General features: G+C 34.2%; 1 protein-coding gene across 8 annotated transcripts in view; it reads left to right on the top strand.

Moving 5' to 3' along the window:
* Window positions 1-24,039, top strand: part of LOC149416706 (uncharacterized) — a 42,735-nt gene that overhangs the window by 4,186 nt on the left and 14,510 nt on the right. For 7 of the 8 annotated variants that reach the window (XM_089640891.1, XM_089640890.1, XM_089640892.1 and 4 more), the window contains exons 3-10: window positions 3,149-3,331; window positions 6,294-6,467; window positions 13,038-13,185; window positions 16,642-16,881; window positions 18,477-18,622; window positions 19,912-20,024; window positions 21,877-22,030; window positions 22,628-22,708. In XM_089640891.1, coding sequence (XP_089497017.1) covers window positions 3,149-3,331; window positions 6,294-6,467; window positions 13,038-13,185; window positions 16,642-16,881; window positions 18,477-18,622; window positions 19,912-20,024; window positions 21,877-22,030; window positions 22,628-22,708 — 1,239 coding nt within the window. The remainder of the gene's footprint in view (window positions 1-3,148; window positions 3,332-6,293; window positions 6,468-13,037; window positions 13,186-16,641; window positions 16,882-18,476; window positions 18,623-19,911; window positions 20,025-21,876; window positions 22,031-22,627; window positions 22,709-24,039) is intronic. The other variant, XM_089640895.1, reaches the window with a different exon arrangement.

The following is a 24,039-nucleotide window of genomic DNA, read 5'->3' as shown; positions in this document are numbered from 1 at the left end:
ACATATTTAGGGAGCCGTCCCATGGGTACGTATGTCCTCGTGTGATTCCTTAATCGACATAAACCTACGTAATCGATATAAAATTACAGTTCGCTAAAGTAAGGAAACGGTCTTCAGCGCAATCCAACGTGGAAATTTTCTATGCAGAGTCCTACAGCACAGTTTATTCCTTACTGCCCCGTGGGAAGGCGGGCATAAACTATCCAATCAACTTGCTCAAAAAAGTGTTGTAATATATTTTTTTATATGTTTTATTGCCCACTGTTTGTCCACGTAAATATAATTCTGACTCATACAAAATAAGTACATATTATAAGTTTAAAATAATATCCAGTGTTTGCTTGCTACAGTCATATTCTTGGAAGTTTGCATTTTTATGAATACAACTTATCTTGATTGTTTAGCTTTAGTAATAAAATAAGTTGTTAAATTTAAGTAATCATTTTTATCACACTTAATTCCCCTTTGTTTCTCATTCTGAACTCCCTCAAGTCCACTGTGACTGATGTAAAAAGATTTTTGTTTTGTCTAGACTTGTTTTTTAGAGACCTGCAAATTTTAATTCAATTGACTTTGATCGCATAATTGATTCCTTATGCTTACAAATTACATTAGATTTATTCAAAACTCTTTCTAGTTTTTTTTTTTACATCAAATTTTAAGAATTGTGGGTTTACGTCAAGAAAGTCATCAAAAAGTTGACTTTTTCTGATTTAATTGGAGACATGTTTGAATTCTCTTATCACTCCGCACAATGAAATTCTAAGAATAACGCTATGAAGACATTCGGCAATCAAAAATATGTAATGATAATATTATCAAATAGGTGTTAATATTTTATCAGACTCTTGAAATTTGTTTTTGTTTTTATAAATATTTTATATCAATGAACAGACAAACCTGATCACACAATGCATTAATTTATGTACATAGTATTTTTGCCACGAATTCTTGATAAGAAGATTGATTTGTTTCCAAGAAACACTTACTGAAACAGGCTTAATTAAGTCTGAGTTTTCTTTATCATTTGTTAAATAAACAATATGACGTCATACAATAGGCCAGGGATAATGAAAAAAGATAATTAAAAGCTTTGGAATGTAATTTTTTAGCAGAATCTAATAATCAGATTCTGATCAATCAGAAAGATGACTTCAGTAGTTGCTCTTGATTTAAGTAGATCTGGAGGTTGTAGGTTTGATTTTCATCGTCTCTAAATAGTAAAAAACAAAGTCACTATTCGCATCTGTCTGTGCGCTTACTTTTTCTAAACTACGCAACGGATTTTGATAGGGTTTTCACTATGATTCAGAGAGTTTTTTCCGGAAGGTTTATATTTATAATAAATGCATATTATATTTATAAAAAGTAGAGAAAAGTCGATGTTTATTAACCTGTGGTGTCCCAGGAAATTCCAAGCTCAACTTCCAAAGGCTCAAATTCCAAAATCAAATGTCAAGTGTCCACTTAAATTTTTTGTGTGTCGCATTTTATAAGTATATATATGATAACAATTCTTCCAGATTTCGGTAGTTTATACAACTGTTGTTACTAATAATATTATTTTGTACAAGAAACCTGTAAATAAATAATGCTAAAAATATAATTATTCATTATGACGTAAAAATTTTGGCATTTCTTACGAAGTTAATTTTCATCACTTTTCTTGGGTGAAATATTATAAAAATTACATCAAAATAATGTAGATAAATCTATCTTTCTGATGATACCTCAAATCTATTATTTCCACAATCAATTTATATCAAAAATAATGAAAGAAGACGCTTTGACACTAAAAACGCGGCAAATATTTCGTTGGCATTCCACAGAAAAATTCTTTGTAAAAAATCTGAAAAGCTAGAAGTCATTCCAGTATTTGCTGCGTAAAGAACGAGAATAGCCCAAGTGATTGTGACCTTGTTCTTCATACAAATTCCTTATACATAAGGGTCAAAATCGCACATAAATTTTTTTTTTTTTTAAATTCGTAGATAATGTGCCGCACTCACATATGCGGTCCCGGGATATGACGGGCTAATTAGGTTCTAAAAAAAATATTTTCAGGTCCTTACTTTGTTAACTAAACCTTATTATGAGATTCATCAAAATAATGTAGGTACTACGGAGTTATATATTTTAAAAAAGCCTCACAACCTCAAACTCAAATCATTTATAAGTCCCAGAGCAACGCCGAGTACATGTCAGCTAGTTGTATAATATAGTGCAACAGTTCGGGTTATATACATAATCCCAAAACTTGCAATCTGTTTTCAAGTTCTCCATCCATTTGTGAAGAATGAAATCTGGCATGCCAGCTTGAAAACCCAAAATGATTTGCTTAATTTAAGTGTAAATTGATCTTGTTTTCAATAGTGAACAATCTTGCACCTTTATGTTTGACCTAACCATTTTTAAGTTAACTACCCAACTAAATATTATTGTCAAATACATTTTATGTACATCCGTATGGTAATTCAAAAATATATTGAAGGTCGTTTGGCATTACGTTTTTAAAATATTGAGTAAAAATTGATCCTATATCAAACATGTTAACATTTTATTGTTTGCTGAGTTTTTCTGGTATTTTACTGAGATTGTCTGGTATTTTACTAATATTGTCAGGTATTGTTACAGAGTTTTTATAGTATTGTTACTGAGTTTGTCTGTATTGTTAATGAGTTTGTCTGGTATTTTACTAATATTGTCAGGTATTGTTACAGAGTTTGTATAGTATTGTTACTGAGTTTGTCTGGTATTGTTAATGAGTTTGTCTGGTATTTTACAAATATTGTCAGGTATTGTTACAGAGTTTGTATAGTATTGTTACTGAGTTTGTCTGGTATTGTTAATGAGTTTGTCTGGTATTTTACTAATATTGTCAGGTATTGTTACAGAGTTTGTATAGTATTGTTACTGAGTTTGTCTGGTATTGCTAATGAGTTTGTCTGGTATTTTACTAATATTGTCAGGTATTGTTACAGAGTTTGTATAGTATTGTTACTGAGTTTGTCTGGTATTGTCAATGAGTTTGTCTGGTATTGGTCAGTTTGTCTGGTATCGATTCTGACATTGCTAGGCAAAGTTACAGGGTTTGTCCATTACTGAGTTTATCGTTTACCGATGCTGAGTGTGTCTGGTATCATTCCAGGTGAAGGAAAAGCAGGCGAAGGAACAGCAGGCGGCCACCAGCAACAGTGAGCTGGACAGTGATGCTCCGGCGGAGAGCGGACCCGAAGAGGACACCCCGGCTCACAAGCATCACGGCCACGTGGAGTTTGTCGAGACAGCCGTGGTGGTGGAACCTGAGGCCCCCCCTCCAAAGCAGACCAAGGTAGGTCTTCAGCATGTTTTGGTATTTGTATCGCTGATTGTTGCATTTTGGTGATGGTTCCGTGATAAAACAGAACAGTGAAGAAAAGTGTGGAAAAAAAAAGTTCAACATATATATTTTGGGGTGGAGTGATTTATTTTTATTTCTAGAATTTACTATTCCCTAATGTTGTTTAATTATTGAACCTTTTCCATATGAGAAAAAACACCAAATTTTATTGATGATTACATCTTCGTGTGTTTTTTTTTCATGTTACTAAAGCTCCGCACGTAGTTCAATTTAAGTGACTTTTATTATTATTATGGTGGCACGTGTTTGATTATAGTTTCTCGCTCTTGCAAATCTTTTCTATAACACATCACCACTGGGTAGCTGGGTAAAACTTAACGAGTCACATGATATGCATTCTGTCTCATTCCAGCAGCATGTTTACAGAAGAGACCGACCGCGTATCACGAGATTCGTCATACGTCAATGGCGACGTGACGTAGAAAAATATATTTTTTTGTTTTTAGTTGAAAATATTATCATCAGACAGCAAAATGACATCAAAATTTTTGTTTTAAATATGCTCAGGAATCGCTCAGGTTAAAATCCTTTGGGTATATGCTGTTACACCCTGTATAACTAACCTAACCCATTATTTTATCATGTTCTGTTTTATCCGGTTACTCTCAATGATATCGTTAACATGATTGTTTTGTTCATAGATAATAGAAACAAGGGAGATGAACCATTATTAGTATGAAATCACAAACTCAGAAGTGTTGCCAACATCGTTCGCCTGTAATACTGCAAATCTTACAGCCATGCCCCGCCCTTGTTTCTACCTTTACACCAAACACAAGTTTCATTGTGCAGTTAGGTTGTAGCTCTGCGACACTCGGCACGCTTCCATGCCACATTTCTCTTTGTTTCTATTATCTTCGGTTTTGTTGCTGTCTGGGTTGTTATGCTATGTTAAGAGTGGTTGTCATTTTCATCAAACCACGCTGGGAATACGGCATATAAACAAAATGCATTTTTATATCATTCATTCATTTTTCCATTTTATTTTATGTAATACTGCACAAAAGTGAAACTGCGGCGTCTCTTTGGGGAAAGCTATCCAGTGAAGGTTGGAAAGATTCTGACTATTCAGATCTGGTCAATAATCATAGATAAATGCAATTCAAGCAATATTTAGATTCTGATTGTATTCCGTGGTCTCTCACCAGGGCCATGCAGCGAGTATCTTTCACTTTGATTTGAGTCGTGCCTTATTTATTGCAAGTTAAATGGATATTGCAAAGCTCCTTAGCCCATGATGGATATTACGTCACCGGCAGCTAATCTTGATGTAAATGTTTCTGACAGAAAAAGCTGTGCAAATTTCATGAGTTGCTGCTTTATTTTGAGATTGAAAGTTGATTACTGACTTGACTCATTGCTTTAAAGTACTCTCCTAATAAATGTGATTCATCAACGTTGACATTGCTGGAAAGTAAATTAATGATGAAAACATATGTAGCATAACAACCCATTGTGCCGACCCTAAATTCATACGTGTCTCATGTAACATCCTATATTACAACATCTAACAAAACTAGGCAAAAAGATATTTATTACATCTCTTATATAATCAATGGACTTTTAATCTAACAATCCCGCAAAGAGGTATTTTATGTCGTCCATCTTATCACTTTTTTACTACATGACCCACGGGAATATGTAATCTGAATCCATTAGTTAGCATTACATCTGGTCTGACCTCCGGAGATTACGTCACAATGTCTGTCTGCCGTCTAAAACTAGACCGGGTTAGAATTCCCAATATGTTTATGCATGCACATATATTTAGGGGAAACTAGTCTATTTACGTTCATACATTTGTATGCATTTAACCAAATTGGATTCCAGAACAGACATTCAAGGTTAGATCAGAAACAGAATGCCTTTGAGATTTTTCTTTGTCAAGTCGTTTTAAATATCATACCTTTTTTAATCAAATTACAAACTACGTTTAAAGAGAGCGTTTTTAAATGATGTTTCATAAAAACCACACTAAATTATCATGTTTTCACAAATAATTATTGACCTAATGTAAATTCGGTCATTTAATTCGTATTTTGGATGTATTGGAACTAACTAAGTGGTGGATTCAGTAAATTTTGGCACTTAGCACTTTGATGTGCTCTTTTAACCTTTGAATAAAACTGTCGCTTCATGGGATAGTTGACTCGTTCAAGTGTAGCATTGAAAAGGTTAACGCAAACCTTGGGTTGAAGTTGCACTTAATTTGAAAAGGTTAACGCAAACCTTGGGTTAAAGTTGCACTTAATATATGTATCTTGCAATAATTAGAAAGTGACCTTTAACATATATTATTATCTCATTTTATTGATATATATTAATCCCTACATTATTATCATAATCCTCTTAATGGATATCATTCAGCATGGTGCTTATTGGATTAACATTATTATTACATTATTCCATAAGCTACTTGGTATTATTCTGCTTGTACACATATGTTATTATTTGGATATAAATGTATTTACCTAATTAATATCCATTGCCTGTTTGCAAATTAGCATTGTGCAAGTTCCACACAAGTCTGCTAATTAAATGCATTCTTTCATTGTACAAAGTCCTCATATTGTTTGATGAAGTTATTGCTGGAAACAGATTACGCAACACTATTATTCCGCTTGTGTAATTTTTAAAATTCAGCAATAAATTATTAAAGCATATATTCATCAATTAAAAAATAAGCATGTCCATCACAGACCGATTGGAGTGATGATAGGCAGGATCATTCAATCGGGGCATGCAACCAACTGATGATGATCAAACTGTTGGTAATATAATCGTGACAGATTTGAGGCCGTTACGAGGTATATATTAGTGAGGCTCCACTAAATGAATAGTTGTACATAGTGTAGACAGGAAATAGACACCACAACAAAAGGAATATTTCCAGGCAAAGAAGCGGGGGAAAGAGGCCAAGATCAAGCCGATCCTTATGAACAGGGACGACCCCAGCTGCATCAGCGACGTGTCCACCCCACCATCGCCAACGCTGAAGGAGGCGGCCAACCATTTTGAGCAGATTCACCCTAAAGACGAGTTTGAGCTCTTTCACTTCAACGATAAAGTGAGTGGCATTAGGGCAACATACATTCTGTGAACTCATTCTTCATTTACCCCAACAATTGAACACAATTTGCATTGGATCAGGTGATAATGATGCCAATCCTGAAACTTTTTGCCCTAGAACATTGTGAATAGCAAAAGTTACCGTCACCATAGATGGTGCCTTAGGTGTTTCAATAGTCTTAGGTTTTTTTTATGTTTGCCTTTTTAATTTTAATATTCGAGTAGCGCATGAGGTTATTATTTTTCAACTTTAATTATGACGTTTATGTGCAAGCATATTGTCGGCCAGGGTCCAATCCTTGTACTATTAAAAATATTATATAAATACAGTATTTACCTATTAGAATTCAAATGTGTTTATTTAATTTTTTTTATGCGGCATGCTCAAGTATTACTCATCAGAAATTGTTGTAGTTTGCAAATTATGCATGTTAAGATTTACATTTTTTTGTTATAAAACATTTTCAAAAACAAACAATAATATATTATGTAATTCTTATGCACGCATATAGCAACCAATATTTTGATATTAGTCTGTATTTGTTTTATTTCATCACTAACATCCTGCTGATATTGAATGTACATATTTTATGTACATAATATAAGAATGCTGTACATTAATGAATTGCATGCACCATTGAATAGGGTGGATCGTAAAAAGAATGATATTATGTACTAAACAATCGCAAATAATTTTTTTAATGATAAACTAAGATTAATGTTTAAGAGACAAGTTTTTTTATGCATAGCACAAAGAATAACGTATTATTTTTAAGCAATAATTATTATGGTTCAATTCCTTTGAATTTTTAAATTTATATACGAAATATTTAATAATTATTGCTTAAAAATAATATGCAAATAAAATTGTTTGTACGTCATATTGCATTAGTTTCTTGTATAAAATTTGTTTGGTTGCTTTAAAATATGATTCCATAGATACAACTACAATCGTTTGATCATTTATCAATTAATTGAATTCCATTTGAAAGGGAAATTATGTACGGCGACGGAATAAAAAACAAACAAAACAATACTATTTAGTGGCCTTTATCCGGATTGTATTCTAATTTAGATCTTTGTTCTATCTATTTTAATTAACGCTAATATATTCATTTTCCTCACTATCAACAAAGGGTTATACATGCAATATTGTAGCATCGCTGGGAATGGATGCTAATGTGTACTTTTCTACTAATTGTTCTTTGGCTATAATTAAGTTATCTCGGACACATAGTATGATAATGTTTAGTCAAATATTTAATAAAGCATTAGCCTTTTCACCGCATATCCAATGAATGTACATACATTATATGTATACTAAATGTAGATAACAGGCGCGGCACTACTTTGAGAGATTTGTTTGAATATTTTCTTTTAAAAGTGACATGATAGCATATCTATCCATATAAATAATTATCTAAACGTTTGTTTGTTCAATATCTCAAATCTCCGAAATTTCTTCACTGATTGCTTTGAAATTTTAACACAATTCAAATCTGCGTGTATTTTTATTTACTTATATTATACAGGGGTGTATCGGTAAGTACCCGACAAACTTTAACCAGCTATTCCTCAGCACATTTGGAGTAAAAAATGTTATGGGCGCTTTGTTGTCCGGTAACATTTTTTTTCCATTAAAAACAAAAAAATAAATAAAAAATCCACACTCCGTCACTGTCATTTGCATTGTTTCTCGTGTTCAACAGCTGTTATTAGCAAGTGTGTCAAAAAGTGTCCTCGCTCTTTCGTACACACTAAATAATAATAGCTAAAAATGAGACGAATGGTGCCGTGCCATTTCGTTGTGATTGTAAAAGCGCGCCAACGTAGGTACGTACGTACATTATTCAACGAAACTCAAACAAAATATTGCCAGACGGGTTTTCAAACTTTGACAAAGGATAAAACATTGGTGACATGTGGCGAAAATATGAATAGTAAAATTTTTATTAAAAAAAAATGTTACCGGACAGCAAAGTGCCCATAACATTTTTTACTCCAAATGTGCTAAGGAATAGCTGGTTAAAGTTTGTCGGGTACGTGCCGATACACCCTGTATAGATGTCCCCTGTGACAGGTAAAAACATGCTTTGTTTTTAAAACAGCGCCATCTGTTGGACTTAAAAGCGACACTCGCTATTGTTTCTCTATCTGCATAGACAGACTGTGCCACATTAACGCATGTAAATAATAATTATTAATTTTGAAAGTTACTTTTAATCTTCTAAGACAGTGATGAGCAACCTGCTGCCAGTGAACCCTTTTCATGCAGCACACTCGGCTAAATAAAATCATATACATGCATGTTATCCTACTATCACGAGATTTAAACACATAATTAGAATTTATTTTTATACATTGCAAATTAATAACAACTGGTATTGCTCCACCTGTGTTAAAATATATAAAGGTTTCCTTAGGATGCCGCAATAGGGAATTCTCTTCATACCAAAAAATCACTTATTATTAATTATTCACATGTAGAAACACTTCAGACACAAGAATACATAGTTTTTATAATTTTCAAAAATCATTTATTAAAGTTATAATGACTTTAAAAACAGGCGCGAACGAAATATTTCAATGCAGCTAAAAACGCCCGGTGATTGATCAAGCGTTCAAGGGCGAACGATGACGTCACTGTTCACCGGCCCGAGTAGATCCTGCAAACCGATGGCGGCGGCGGCGGCAAAGGTGTGACGTAGCACTTGTGACGTAGCGGTCAAAATGGCGCATGACCGTTTTCAGAGCCGAAATAGCACGCAATTTTTAAAACAACTACAAAAAATTGAAAATGCATTTAAAAAAAAAGAAAAAAAAAGAGGCACATAATAAAATAATTATCTTAATTGAAATAAATTATTTACAAAATGCACGAGAATTCCCTATTGTAACGTTTAATAACTTAATGATGTATTTATACATTTAAAAAAAAGTACTATCCTTTGTAGTTTCCCTGGCATAGCTACTTATATACATAGAAATGTTTTCTCTCTCTTTAATGTTGTAAAAAAATATAAGTAATTGAAAAAAATATTTTTTCAGATTTATTATATTTTCCAGCTAAATAAGTGTTATTTTCAATATAAGTTAGTAAATAAATATTGATTGTGATTTTGAAAATGAATAATTATGATATTTGATGTGGAATTTTGCGACGCACTTTTTCACAGATAAAATAAACATTTTTGCAATTGATGAAACGACACTCTAGAATAATTTTAAGATACGTTATTTCCTTGCCAGGCAAATTAGTATGCTACAAGCATTTTTTATGTTTCAAAATATCATAAATTCAAGGCAAGTGCGGTGAGCTACTTGGAAATCCGCGGTGAGTGTCTTGGCACACTAAGGGTTAAATATTTTATGAGGTCTAAGTTTAACGTTTCAATAATGTAAAATGGCTATTCAATTTACAAATAGTGAATACTTGGTAATCTCTGTTGGCATAACGTAAAAACTTCCAGTTGTACTTATTGTTTTAGCATTTTAACAAGCCCAGATCACACTGTAAAATACAATATATTTTTTACAAGAGCAGATTAATTACATAATGTTTAAAAAAACCATAAAAATATATTGACTGCAATGTAAATCATTCTATCAAAGAAGATATGCAGCAAAAAATTTAATTGAACACACTAATTTTGGTTGTCGGTGCCTGCATGCGTGATAAGAAATATTCCTGGGTAATGTGTAAAATTGTTCACGTTCAACAAAATTTTCATTTTTATAATTATAACTGATGAGTATTTAATTATATCAGACTAGCAATCAAGTAGGTACCGAAATTATTTTATATTAATAATAATTCTGAATTTGAAATGTTTTTTTTTTCTTTTGTTTACATTTCTGGCAAATCTAAATCTTTGACAGATCTAAATCTTTGACATATCTCAATCTCAATAATGATTTTTAAAGTATACTAACGCTGTTGATTCAGATGGTAGTTTCCTGATTGTTTTTAATTATTTTTTTTAAAGGCAATGATCCTCGGGAAAATATTTTACAATACTTTCAGCTTCCCAAATCCTGTTATTTTCACAGGTTTGCGCTAGTATATTTTCTAATAACTTTTTGTGTATTTTTTTAGATTGTTATCAATATTATTTTACGTAATTATTCGGGATCGCTATCCACGCTTAATACAACATTTAAAAAAAAACATTTTGATTCACCATAATTACTATAAAACACAACTACATATCTGCATTTGGTAAATTTTTGATTTTAACATTCTAATTTTTAATTAAGTAAAATGAAAATTTGCTTTCGTTGTATGGGATGACAGCCATTTATAGTTTGTACTTAACCCCTCCGACTTTTCGCGAACTTGAAGCTAAGATGTCTTTACCGAAATGTCAATTTCACGAAAACGTTGTGTTATTACCGCCTCACAATCAAAGCTCTATAAATGAAACATTACTGAACGGAGCCGAATAGTAAAAACTGTTTTAGAAAGGTTACAAAATAGGCTTTCAAATTGTTGTATCATAAATAAATATTAACATTTGTAAATATTTAAATTTAGAATGGAAACATGAAAAAATTGTAAAAATGACTCACCTGTAATGTTTTATGTAAAAACGATACTAAAATCACGGATAATGTAAAAAAAAACACTTATTTCATCGTACAAATGTACAATAAACAATTCTGTCACTTCACTTTTTGACCATTTCATACAAAATATATTTTTAAAAAAATAATTAAACTCGGCACGTCAAACGGCTTTCTTGGCGTCGTTTTACGATTTGGCGGGTAAAATTTGCTTCCACTGAGTAGGTCTTTTTACGGGTTTCTATGGATAACTTTGAATAGAGATGTGAAGCTTCATTCAATACGAATATTCTACTTTTTGTTTTAGGGATGTCACTAGAAGAATAACGGAGTTATGACGATTTTTGTGGAAACACACGCGTTGACGTGTAAACACGCTTATTGTACTTGACTGCTATCGTTATTTTATCGTGTATATCTGCTTACGTTGCTGACCGGTTAAGCGTGGCCAGCGATCCCGAATATTTACCTTATTTTATTGTGTTAGTATTTTTATTAAAAATTATTTATCTTAATTACATATTATTACTAAGTATTATTTGGTGTTGGGATGCTTTGCTTGTAATGCTGTTGTCAAGTTGATTTGATAAAACTGGTTTAATTCAACAAAAGTGTAAACAGGTTTTCAATGAATAATTTTTTTGTTTGCTATTTATTGCAAAGTAACACATAATATATTATATAATAGTGTGAATTTCTAGACTTTATTAATTACCATTCGGTGTGTACTCAGCGTTGCTCTAAGACTTCTTTTTTCTATAAATATAATATGTATGTATTATATATATAAACCTTCCGGAAGAAATTCTCTTAATGATAGTGAAAATCCTATCAATATCCGTTGCATAGTTTAAAAGAACTAAGCGCACAAACACGCCAATAGCGACTTTGTTTCATACTATTTAGAGATTGATGTAAATGTTTGTATTGTGCCTACTTCTGGCTTAAACGACGGTTACACTATTGTTTATATCAATTCAATCATTTAATGTTAACTGGAGTTTGTCTATAATTTGTATTTAGTCACCCAGTATTTCTAGAAAAATACGTATTCAAAAATAGTATGTTACAATGTATTTGTTTAAAATTTGCCCTAAAATCATCATCAAAGTTACGTTTGAATTATAGTGATTTTAACATTGCCTTTAATGATTATAATTATGTATCAAAATTTACGTAGTCATTATTTTATTTACGTATTAATTTGATAAAATATAATTGTTTGCATAATAACTCAAAATAAATGCGTGTATCTTTTGAATGATTGCAGCAATCTACGTAAAATACAGATAGGGTTTATAGTTCACCCAAGATAATGGTTTACTAAAATTATTATTATTTTTTAACATATTAACCGGCCAAAATAGGAATACTGGACAACTTATTCTTAACAAAGCAATAAACTAATTTTAAAAATGGTTTTCCGAACAACTTTGTCTTAATAATTACGCATAATAAGGTTGGGATGTTTCAAACTCCATAAAGTTTAGTGACGATTAAATCAACGACTAGCCACGTTTAGAATTTTTTTGTTTTTACCCGCCCGCTGTTATACCTATTCTCGGCCCGTTTCAGCTTTTGATCAAATTGTGATCAGCCGTCAAGTGTAAATTATGCTTGTCAGTTAATCACAATTTTATCAAAAGCTGAAATGACTGAGAATCGTCGTTTAACGGGGGCGGTTCAAATAAAAACATTCTTAATTTTTCGATTTGATGGTCACCAAATGTGATAGAGTTTGAAACACCCCAACCTCCAACTTTGTAGGCTTTCTTAGTTTCCTGCAATTTTTTCTTGCTAATAATAAGTCATATTATGTACATAATAAGCTTTTAATATTGTTCTGGTGTCTGGCATGTAACTTGATTATAAAACAGATTTTGATTATTAAACAGATTTTGATTATTAGTATTAAAATTCTTAAGTAACAATGTGTGTAAAAGGAATGCTTTCTTTGCTGGAGTATTATTTTCCAATGCTAATGGTTTGTCTGGTGCTAATACAGGAGGGTGCCCACAAGGAGAAGAAGGAGTCCAAGTCCAAGCACGGAAAGGCCAAGTCTGCCGCCGTGAAGCAAGCACCAGAACCCGTTGAGGCCGCAAAGGTTGCGGAACCTGTGCCCGAACCAGAGCTTCCCAAAGATCAACGTAAAGGTACGGTTAAATGCAATTTTTTTTAATACAGTGAAAGGGCGCTTTTATAATTTCTACAGCAATGGCACAAAATTAAAATGTACACAATACTGCTGCAGTTATCGTATATCATACATCTCCCTCACACATACTAAATACATACAATAAAGTTGCCATTGGAATTATAAAAGAGCCCCTTCTTTCTTATAAAATTTTTCAAGGAACTGTAAAAAAAATTTATAAATCCTTTACATTTAAAAATATATTAACTCCGTACATAGGGCCCGGAGGGAAATAATTTTCCTGTGCTGAAGATGCTGTGTTGGGGTCTTTTTGAGGTGAGGATGGATTGAACCTGTTGTAGAATAGAGTCAACACAGAAATCAGCAAATCATTTCACAACCGAGCTGTTGAACACAAGTCGTAGAAGTGACTCATTCTAATGTCAACCGTGTTCTAATGCTGGGTGCATGTTTGGCATGTTTACCGACCTTGCACAGGTGCCGAAGAGATCCCACCGAGAACTAGTTCCTCGGAGCATCTTACATTGAAATACCTAGTGTATTTAATACATCTTTCATGGGTACCTGTATCCCATCACGTCATAAGTCATTTGACAGTGATTACAGTTCTTCATTGGTAGCATTGAAATCATATATCAATCAATAGGTACAAAATTTCGAATATGTGTGAAAACTCAATTTTTTGTCTCTAGAAGAAAGTGGCCAAAATTAACATTAAATCTCTTTGTAAAGGTCCCAACTATATGTACATAATTATCGAATCGTAATGCAAGTCTTCTTTTTATATTTATCTTCTTGCCTTTCGTTTGCATCGGTATTTCAACAAAAGGATAATATTTTATTTAGATGACATATTTTGTTATTTTAATAATTCCATTCCTAGAATGAGGGTTTTTATGGCTGTGAAACCAGTTTTGAATCTCTATCTCTGTTCCGCCCCACTCAACTCCTATATGCAAGCGAGCGAGAGATGTCGGGCGTATTTATAGAAAGCAGGTATGGGCAAATACAGATAGGCGGACCGTAATAAACATATTACAAGGTTAATTGAGCTGCATTTCAAATAATATTCGATTTTCATTTAGTACTTTTATAGCTTGGGTGTATGCTGAGTTACTACTTAGAATTTTTTATTAAAATATCTTAATTATTTTTGAATGATGTAAAACAAATTAAAGAAATTCGCGCGGGACCTTTATTTTCGCCCGGAGACAGCGTAGGGCCAGTGCAAAAATTACCCGCCAAAAATGTCTTGACTTGCTTGGTGATGAATGAATTCACATTGATGATGTCAGATTAAACTTTTGGACCATAATCCCATGGGAAAACAATGATAAAACTGCATTTCTGGAAACTCATGTACGTGATTAAATATTATAATATTCATTAGTTTCTTGTTTGTTAGATAAGTGTGCATTGTGCATCATATTGTTTGCCTTTGACTAAAATATTATATCTTGCTCCTTAGATAAATAAATTCAAGGTCAAGTAAAAATATCCAGGTTCATGTAAATGCGACAAATTATAAGGTGATATCAAATATTCATTTCTAAGATAAATATGTATTTTCTTAATAGATTTTAATCCATACTGCATTCGTTTTACTGAATTTTAATGTAAAAAAAAGTTATAAAAATATGTATAATTTATAAATAGACTAGCTGATGTGTCCTGGCGTTGCTGGGGGTTGTCCTTATAGGAGACATTTATACCATCATGGAATTTTATGTAGGCCTTTTTAAGATATACAGGGTTTTCCAATAAGAGGTGTTATTTTGAATAGCCCGCTATTTCGGTAGATGTTACTTTTGAAGTGTCATTTTTTGACATTTGACAAGTAGAAACTACGCCATTAATAAAAATGGAACGATACACGCCTAAACAACGCATTGAAATTATTAAAATTATTAAAATTCACTTGAGTGAATCAAATGCAAATCATCTTGAGTGATGAGGCCCATTTCCACCTCGGTGGCTTCGTCAACAAGCAAAATTGTCGCATCTGGGGCTCGGAAAACCCAAGAGTTATTGTTGAAAAGCCTCTCTATCCTCAATGTGTGACTGTTTGGTGCAGTTTATGGTCTTTCGAAAATGAGGCTGGAGCAACAGTTATCGTGAAAGGATTGCGCTATCGAGAGATGATTAATGATTTTTTATGGCCGGAATTGGATGGTATTGATCTGGACAGCGTTTACTTTCAACAAGACGGCGCTACGTGCCACACAAGCAACGAAACCATTGATCTTTTACGATTGAATATCAAAATAACACCTCTTATTGGAAAACCCTGTACAATTCCATGGTACATTATTTTGATGTCTCATTAGGTTTAGACAGCATTAGCACTGTAGCGGCCGTAAATATATTTTTACGACTTTATTATAAGACATGACTATTCTCTACTTTCTATAAATGTAATATGCATGTATTATATATATGTAAACCTTCCGAAAGAAATTCTCTAAATTATAGTGAATCCTGTGCGTAGTTTAGAAGAACTAAGCGCACAAACAGACAGATACGGATAGCGACATTATTTTTTACTATTTAGAGATTTATCAAAACAATTTAACATTGATTGAATTGAACTATGCTGACTCGCCTTTTGGCTAAAATGACTTAATTATGCAGTTTTGCAGAAACACAAATATTCTGTACCTATGTAGTAGAATTTTATTCATTATATACATAGTACACATGTATATGCAAACCGTTTTGACTTCTTATTTGCCACCACATCTTTGAGGATACTATTCAAAAATCATTTCTCTGAATATAACTATCTATTCTGGGGAAACTACTTATGGTAGATTACGTACTATTTTTATAAATATATGTGTAAACACATTATCTGGTAAGACCATTGACATAGATACAAAGACGCGTTATGTTCATACGAACGGAACGCATTAGAAAAGGATAGCCGTTCAAAGAATATGTGTTTACGGGTGAAACAGCTATATTATTATGAACCCCCGCCGTTTCTGTATATATCTCAACATCGGTGGGCGACGAGTATTTTTGTACCGATGTCCGCCAGATAAATTGCATGACATGCTCGCTCGTCAGTGGACGACTGTGAACAGAGCGAGCAGAGTAGTAGAATGCGACGTACTGTAACTAGGTTGTCCTTCATGCACTTATGCGTTTCTGCGTTTGCTGTCTCACTTTATTTAATTCGACATTACCATTTTCGGGCAGCAAAAGCCTTGAAATAATAAGTTATTTTTTAATACATACGAATGGAAAGAAACTCCATCAGATTTGGGTTTTGCTCGAGAATGAGTTGTGTACCTCTCAAAAGCACAAGAAGGCATTTTTTTCACAAAAAAGAGACTACATCGAGGAGTTTGTGGCAGCTGGTGTCCAGCTTTTCTGAACGAACGAACCAGATTTTACAGTACTGAAACATAATATTTTAAATATGTATCTAATGCCTATTTCATCTTTCCAGGAAAAGGCAAGCAGCAATCCCAGCAGGAGAAGACTCCAGAGAAGCTGGCGGAAGCCACCGTGACCCCCTCGGCAGCGCCCAGCCAGCCCTCCAACCTGACCACGGACAAGATCCTCAAGAAGACCTACCCCCTTGAGAGCGCTACGTCCTCCATCCCCCCACAGCCCTCAGCCCAGGAGCCCCTAACCAACGGTCCCTCCAAGGGCAAGAAGAAGAAGGGAGACCCCCTGTACCAGCTCAGTGAGTTCAAACTTTTGTACGACGTAAATAAAGCTGTGTAAATATGTACAAACAAAATGTTTCTTCCGACCACTCTACACTCTACGGAGACCAGGGTATCTATTCCCCAGTCTCGATCGCTCGCAATTTCCGCCGAAAGTACATACACTGGTAGAGTTTGTTATTCTTGAGTCTCACCGAAAGTACATACTACACGCCATACGTCAAAATTCATTTGACTCAAACAACGAGTGGGTCGAAGCAGTAGAGATCGGCAAAACTGTCAAAATCTCATTGCATCCTGCCTTATACAAAAAAAAAAGATCGTTTCCCGCGCGCTTTTCGAAGTTGGTATCGGATTCGTTTAGTTCTGCAAAGTTGTTTTAACCATTTTTCTGGCATTTCGATATGTATCCACCACCGCCATTCATTTCAGAAAAAGTGCGGTAGCAAATAAAAACGTTGACAGAACGACGCGGTAACGGTTTGTTTTTGACATTTCAAATTAACTCCATAGAAACCTCAAACACATCAAAAACATAGACAATATTCACAGGGTTGCCAACACAGTCATCTCTTCAACCGTGCGACACTCAAGAATGTATAAATATAAAACTTATGACAAAAGTCGTAGAGATTTTAGTTCGTAGATGGCGCATAGCGAGTAATTCATGGTAGAGACTCTGGAATAGATACCCAGATCGTCTACCAATTGAGAATTATTTCTATTATGGTTTATTCACCATTCAAATATCTTGACTTGAATATTGCCGGCCATTATTAGTAGATCTATGAAGCAAGTGGTATGTGATGTGTGCCTAGACAGAGTTGTGTTTCAGTCTATAATCCTCTCTGCCTTCCCTTGCAGTGAAACGGCATGATGGTTAGCTAGTTTTATTATACTATGTAGAGATAGCATTCGTCCATCATAACACATGGTCCATCATACTCTTTTTAAATACGTCTATTTGAATTTCACTTTTGTTTTCGGTAATGAATGAATGCAAATCTAGGATGCGGAATTTAACCCACTTCCCGACATCCAATTGAGCTGAAACTCGGCAGATAAACTCGTTGTCGACGACGATGTATTCTATCAACTTTTAGTGGTAATCACATATTCACACGAGTACATATATGCATTTCTCTGAAATCGGATGACACTACAGCAGTTAATATACGAAATAAATATCGGTCCTACCCGATGCTTCTGGCAAGGTTGGTAACGCGGTTGATTCCAGTCCGTGGGAAGGAAGGTTCAATCGTCAGTCAACCATTTTATTTTCTAAGTTTTAAGACATTTTAAAATAGAATGTGCTACATATAGTAAAAAACTTTTTATAGGTTAATTTTTTTTTTAGATTATCTCATCATTTTGATAGTACATTTTGATACTGTCTAATTTATTCAACAGAAAGGACTTCCCTAGTGTTGTATGGAATAGAGAGGTGTGGGCGACGAGTGCGGTGTGGCAAGCCGCCAACGAGCACTAGTGAACTACTAATAAACCACACCTTTCTGCACACGGCAAGAAAAATGCATCAATGAACCTCTTCGCTTGTAATCTGGCTGTAACATAATATGTTTATATTTTTATGGATTTTGTTTGTTTCCAGCCATGGGAGGTGACGGCCTGAATGTGAACATGCTGGTTCATGTGCTGACCACCTCTCCGCTGTCCCGCAGCGAGATTCAGATCCTCACCGACTGTCTGCTCAACAAGCAGAACGGTCCCCTGCCAGAACACTCCGAGTGGTCCGAGGTAACCAGCCATTATATAACCCACAGCCTGAATGTGATCTATGACTGTCTCTTTAATCAACATCCCAACTGCCTAGAATGGTCTAAAAGTGATCTTACATTGTCCTGTATTAAATCCCGATGGTCTTAAAGTGATCTAAATTTGTCTGTTTTCAAATTCTGATGGTCTAAAAGTGATCTTACATTGTCTTATCATATCCTGAAGGTCGTCACTGGTCATACATTACCCATTTTATTACCAAATCCTGAGGTTCTGATGGTGTCTCTTTTATCAATGTTTACAATCAAAACATTCTGATCTTTAATTCAATCCCGACAGTCTAAATGTGTCCTTATTACGAATCTGGAGGGTTCAAACACAATCATGCATCATTTTTCTGCTACAAATATATTAATTACATATTATTTTAAATGCGTAAATTGTGAAATTTATTTTGTGTACAACGGGATTCAAACATGCAACCTCTTGAATTCAAACCCCATGACGGTTTGAACGAGATCTTCAATTATTGTATCTTTTATCAAATACCTAAGATCTAAAGATTGTCACAGATATTAATTAAGGATGTGGAATAATGTAAGTTGCGTAATGTCACACATATTAATATGTCGTATATTATTATCACCTACCTTAACGAGAGCGATGAGGCAATTTATATCAGGATTCGTGATGAGGATAGCGTGGCTCTCAGCATATTTTTCAGGGCTTCTTTCGAGTCCGTTCGGGCACTAAACAAAGTTGACACTCACACCAACAATTTCAGCCATTTTCATCAATGTGATAGTCTCACGTCAACGGGGGGAATGACAAACTCGTTTGAAAAAACTCCTCTATTTACATTTTTTTTTTTTTTTTTTTTTTTTTTTCTTCTTTATTCATAAAAATATATTTGGATACAGGTTTTTTTACATGCTTTTCGACTAACACACTAGACACATGTCCGTATTACGTAGGAATAACACACTCCTTTAAAACTTCGAAATTCCTGGCAAAACCTGGCTTCACAAAAACTAAATTCACGTCCTCCGCCATCTTTGCTACCCCTCCCAACTCCACTCACCCCACTTCGCCGATCCAGTTGCAATTCCACAAAAAAAAACAAGTTGTATCCACTTTTTTTTTTAAAGTAACTACTTTTCAAGCTCTTTCATTTTCTCTTTTATCAATTCCAGGAATTCAATTGATGGATTGGAACTCTTTTACAAAATTCCAGAGAATATTGGCTCCTTACCTATTGAATGAATCCCCAATGCAATGCTGCTTGTTATATTTGAATTGAACATGTGTAGGGACCCAAGGACCCCATCGCCAAGCTGAAGAAGCAGCTGGCTGAGAAGGAAAAGGCCCTGACCGATGAGCAGGAGGCATCTCAGGCTATTCAAGGCAAACTGAAAGAACTCAGGTAACCTAACAAACTTAACTATTTATTTACTAACATTGGTTTGTGTAAAATCATGAAAACTTTTATTCCCTGTTCTTTGTTTCGTCACTTACCCTTGTAAAACGGAACCCATTCAAAATTTTAATCATAGCGTATATGAAGAAAGCGTCGCAGGCGAAAATTTTACTATTTACCCCAATGACAAACCAATAAATCGCTCATGTATTTCAAAAGAAAAAATTCGCAGTTAAAAATGCAGAAATATACACGACTTCATCAACTTTGTTGTGTAAAAAGACCACGTCTGCTATTTATCTAATTTCACTGTTATTGTTAGAATTTCACTGTTATTGCAATTATTAAATATATTTCTGGTGTTAAAAAAATAATTATAAAAATATACTGATTACAGTAAAAAACATCTGTATCATTCCAATTGTTTGATTTTTGACAAAATATTTGAAAATTCATAAAATAATCTTCGGAGATTGTTTTTCTCAAAACATGAGAAATGCAGATATGTATCTTTTGCACTTGTGCGAAATGCTGTTAATTCTTAAAGTTAAACACCAAAAAAATTTATAACATAAAAATATGGCTGAGGAAATCATAACAATGATGATTTAACGCTAACACAACCTACAGTTATCAAATGTGAAAATCTGGAAATCAACAAATATAGTCACCAAACATGAAGATGAGGAAATTAACAAATGTAGGAATGGGGGAAATCATGATGTAACACCAACACTATTTCCTTCAGTCCGCCTTGAAACAGTGAGCAGTACTGTGAATAAACTACTTGATTTGTATTTTTAAATAATCGTTAATAAAAATTACCATCAAACGTTGATCTCCAAAAAAAAAGTTGAATTATCCACATTATTTATAATAAAGTAGTGCAGTAAAGTAGTGCCTGTTGCCCAAAATCATATTAGACACCCTCCAAAGCGCTTTCAACTCTTGTTCACCCCACAAGTTACTTAAATGGCCTACTGGTAGGCCTATTTCCCTCAACTCATTTACCATTCATCTGCTATTACATTTTTTATGGCCCCACCTCTATTCTCTTTCCCCTTTTCAAAATAAAACTATTGACCACCTCTTTATTTTGTATAAAATTTCTACTCTTTAATCTCTAGCCTATAGCGGGTGTTTTTAGCGATTAGCGCAAAAATATATAGCGCTTCAGCTAAATCTTCACCAGAATGGGCAGACAAATTATTTAGACATTTTTGAAGGGTAAAGAAAATATCAATTAAATAAATTCCACTAAAAAAACATGTCTGTTTTGTAACTCTGTATATCATAACTAAAGCACGTGTATATTAGCGCCACTCTATCTTCACAAGTAACGAGTGCCGGGAATACATCCAATTGCTAAACAATTTTTGTGTTATCTCTCATTCAGGAAATGATTATTGTAATAACATCCTCGGGATTATCTCATAAGAGTAAAGGTCCAATGAATTTATAACACGTCATAAAAATATAATAGGTACTCATATTCCCAGTACAACTAACAAACAATCTTTGAAATTTAACACGATAAAATTGCCTAATTATTGCAAGAGTGTGTACATAAAAGAAACAACGGCTTATCTTTTTTTTGTTATATGTGTGTGTAGTTTGTAATGTCTTCAAGCGTTTAGATTAAATAGTCACGGGAAATAATAATAATTTTCTTTCCTCGCCTGTGAAGTGGAGCCGGCGTAAAGGGTATTTTTACCCGTCCCGCCGATAAGCACCAGTCGGCCGCGCGGGTAAAAATACCATTCCCGCTCATAGTGTGTTAAGTCAAACGTTAAAAATCAGTTCTAGTTTGCAATGTGTAATCACCACTCTGTTACATGTCTGTCATTATTTTTCTCAGGGCCTCACTGAATGCGGAACTTTCTCGCTCAAGCCGTATCGCGGCCGGAGCCGAGGAGACAGCGGCCAGCCAGCGTATCGAGTTGGCCGCCCTCCAGTCGCGCCTGCAGAGGTCCACCGAGGAGACCACTATCCTTAGGCAGCAACTCCTACAGGTAAGGACATCCATATGTGGCAATTTCTCATGAAACAGAGCAGTGACAAAACAAAACATGATAAAAAATAATAGATAATTTGATAATAATTGAAATTGTTTTTGTTCCTTGCACTTTTCTTAATCATTCTGTTTTGTCTCATTATGTAGCACTTTCGGTTAAATATTTGCAGCATGTAACTACATATCAAAACACACAACATAATATGTAATTTTGGGAGCTGAATATATTTGCATTCGACCTAGAATTTCCAGTTGGAAAATGTGGCCAGACTGGTAAAAGACCACCAATCAGAATCGAAACATTGCTGAGTGTGGCTTTAGTCGTGTTTACTGATCAGATCTGAATAGCCAGGTACATCCCAACCTCCCTCTTCCAGTCTCCTTCGTGAACCCACTCCCTAAAACCTCACAACATACTCTGATTGGTGATGCCATAGTCTTCAACTTATCTTTAAAAAATTATCTATTTTTTGTTAATGTCTGTTAATGGCTTTATGCATAAATAATGTATTTAAATTTAAAACGTCTTTATGGTGGTTTTTCAATAAGCAATATTTTATTAATTAATAATTTTTTAATTTTATTTTGTCTCCAGGTCCAAAACAAGCTCTCTGCGGAGGCCGAATTTACTGTTCAACGCTCTAAAATGGAAATGCAAATCATGGCACTATCAGAGGTAAATATAAATCTTATCAATATGTATAACATCATAATACAGTAGAACCTCGTTAATTCGAAATCCACCGGACATCAAAAATTAAATTTCGAATTAACGAATTCCCACGTAATTCGAAATTTTATGAAGAAAAAAAAAAAAAAAAAACGCCGAAAATCGATTTTCTCGGCCGCCTCTTCAAATCCAGGTGGAATTTTAGTTGTAAATTCGTCTTAATACCAATTATTTCTTTATTTTCGCGGCCGATTACCGTAGCGGCGGGCCCTTTAAATTCAGATATTCGCAATAAATTCGTAGAAATGCTATATATTTACGCGAAAATCGAGATTTCGCTGCCGATTTCGGTCGCGGCCTACCCTTTAAATTGAGATATTCGTAAAAATACGATATATTTCCGCGTAAATCTAGATTTCGCGGTAATTTTCCGTCGCGGCCGGCCCTTTATTTCAAATATCCGCATTTAAATTGGTAAAAATACGACATATTTCCGCGTAAAACGAGAATTCGCGGCCATATTCCATCGCGGCCGGCTCTTTAAATTCAGATATTCGAAATAAATTCGCAATAATACGATATATTTCCGTGTAAATCGAAAATGCGCGGCCGATTTCTGTCGCGGCCGACCCTTTAAATTCAGATATTTGATGTCAATTCGTAAAAATATGATATATTTCCGCGTAAATCCAATTTTATTGGCAGTTTTTCGTCGCGGCCGGCCTTTCAAGTTCAGATATTTGAAGTAAATTCGTAAAAATATGTCATATTTCGGCGTGAATCGAATTTTTTCGGCCGATTTCCGTCGTGCCGTATTTTTTAACTCGGATATTCGAAGTAAAGTTAGTAAAAATACGATATAATTCCGCGTAAATTGAAATTTCGCGTCCGATTTCCGTCGCGGCGGGTCCTTTAAAATTCAGATATTCGAAATAAATTCGTAAAAATACGATATATTTACGCGTAAATCGAGATTTCGCGGCCGATTTCCGTCGCAGCGGGCTATTTAAATTCAAATATTCGAAATAAATTCGTAAATATACGATACATTTACGCGTAAATCGAAATTTCGCGGCCGAGTTTCGTCGCAGCCGACCCTTTGAATTCAGATATTTGGTGTAAACTCGTAAAACTACGACATGTTTCCTCGTAAAACGTATTTTCTCGGCCCTTCAAACTCGGATATTCGAAATAAATTTGAAAAAGTATGACATTCCAGTGTAAATCGATTCAGATTTACAAGATAATAATACTAATTAGGAAGATGTATAACCACGTAAAAATACATTTTTCGGCGTTTTACCGCCACGGCTGACTTTTAGATTCAGATTTACGAA

This window comes from Hesperophylax consimilis, chromosome 16, assembly GCF_061612785.1.
Source record: "Hesperophylax consimilis isolate HC1 chromosome 16, BYU_Hcon_1.0, whole genome shotgun sequence".
Taxonomy (NCBI): Eukaryota; Metazoa; Arthropoda; class Insecta; order Trichoptera; family Limnephilidae; genus Hesperophylax; species Hesperophylax consimilis.
The sequence above is the reverse complement of the archived record's forward strand: the minus strand, read 5'-3'. Positions and strand labels throughout refer to the sequence as shown.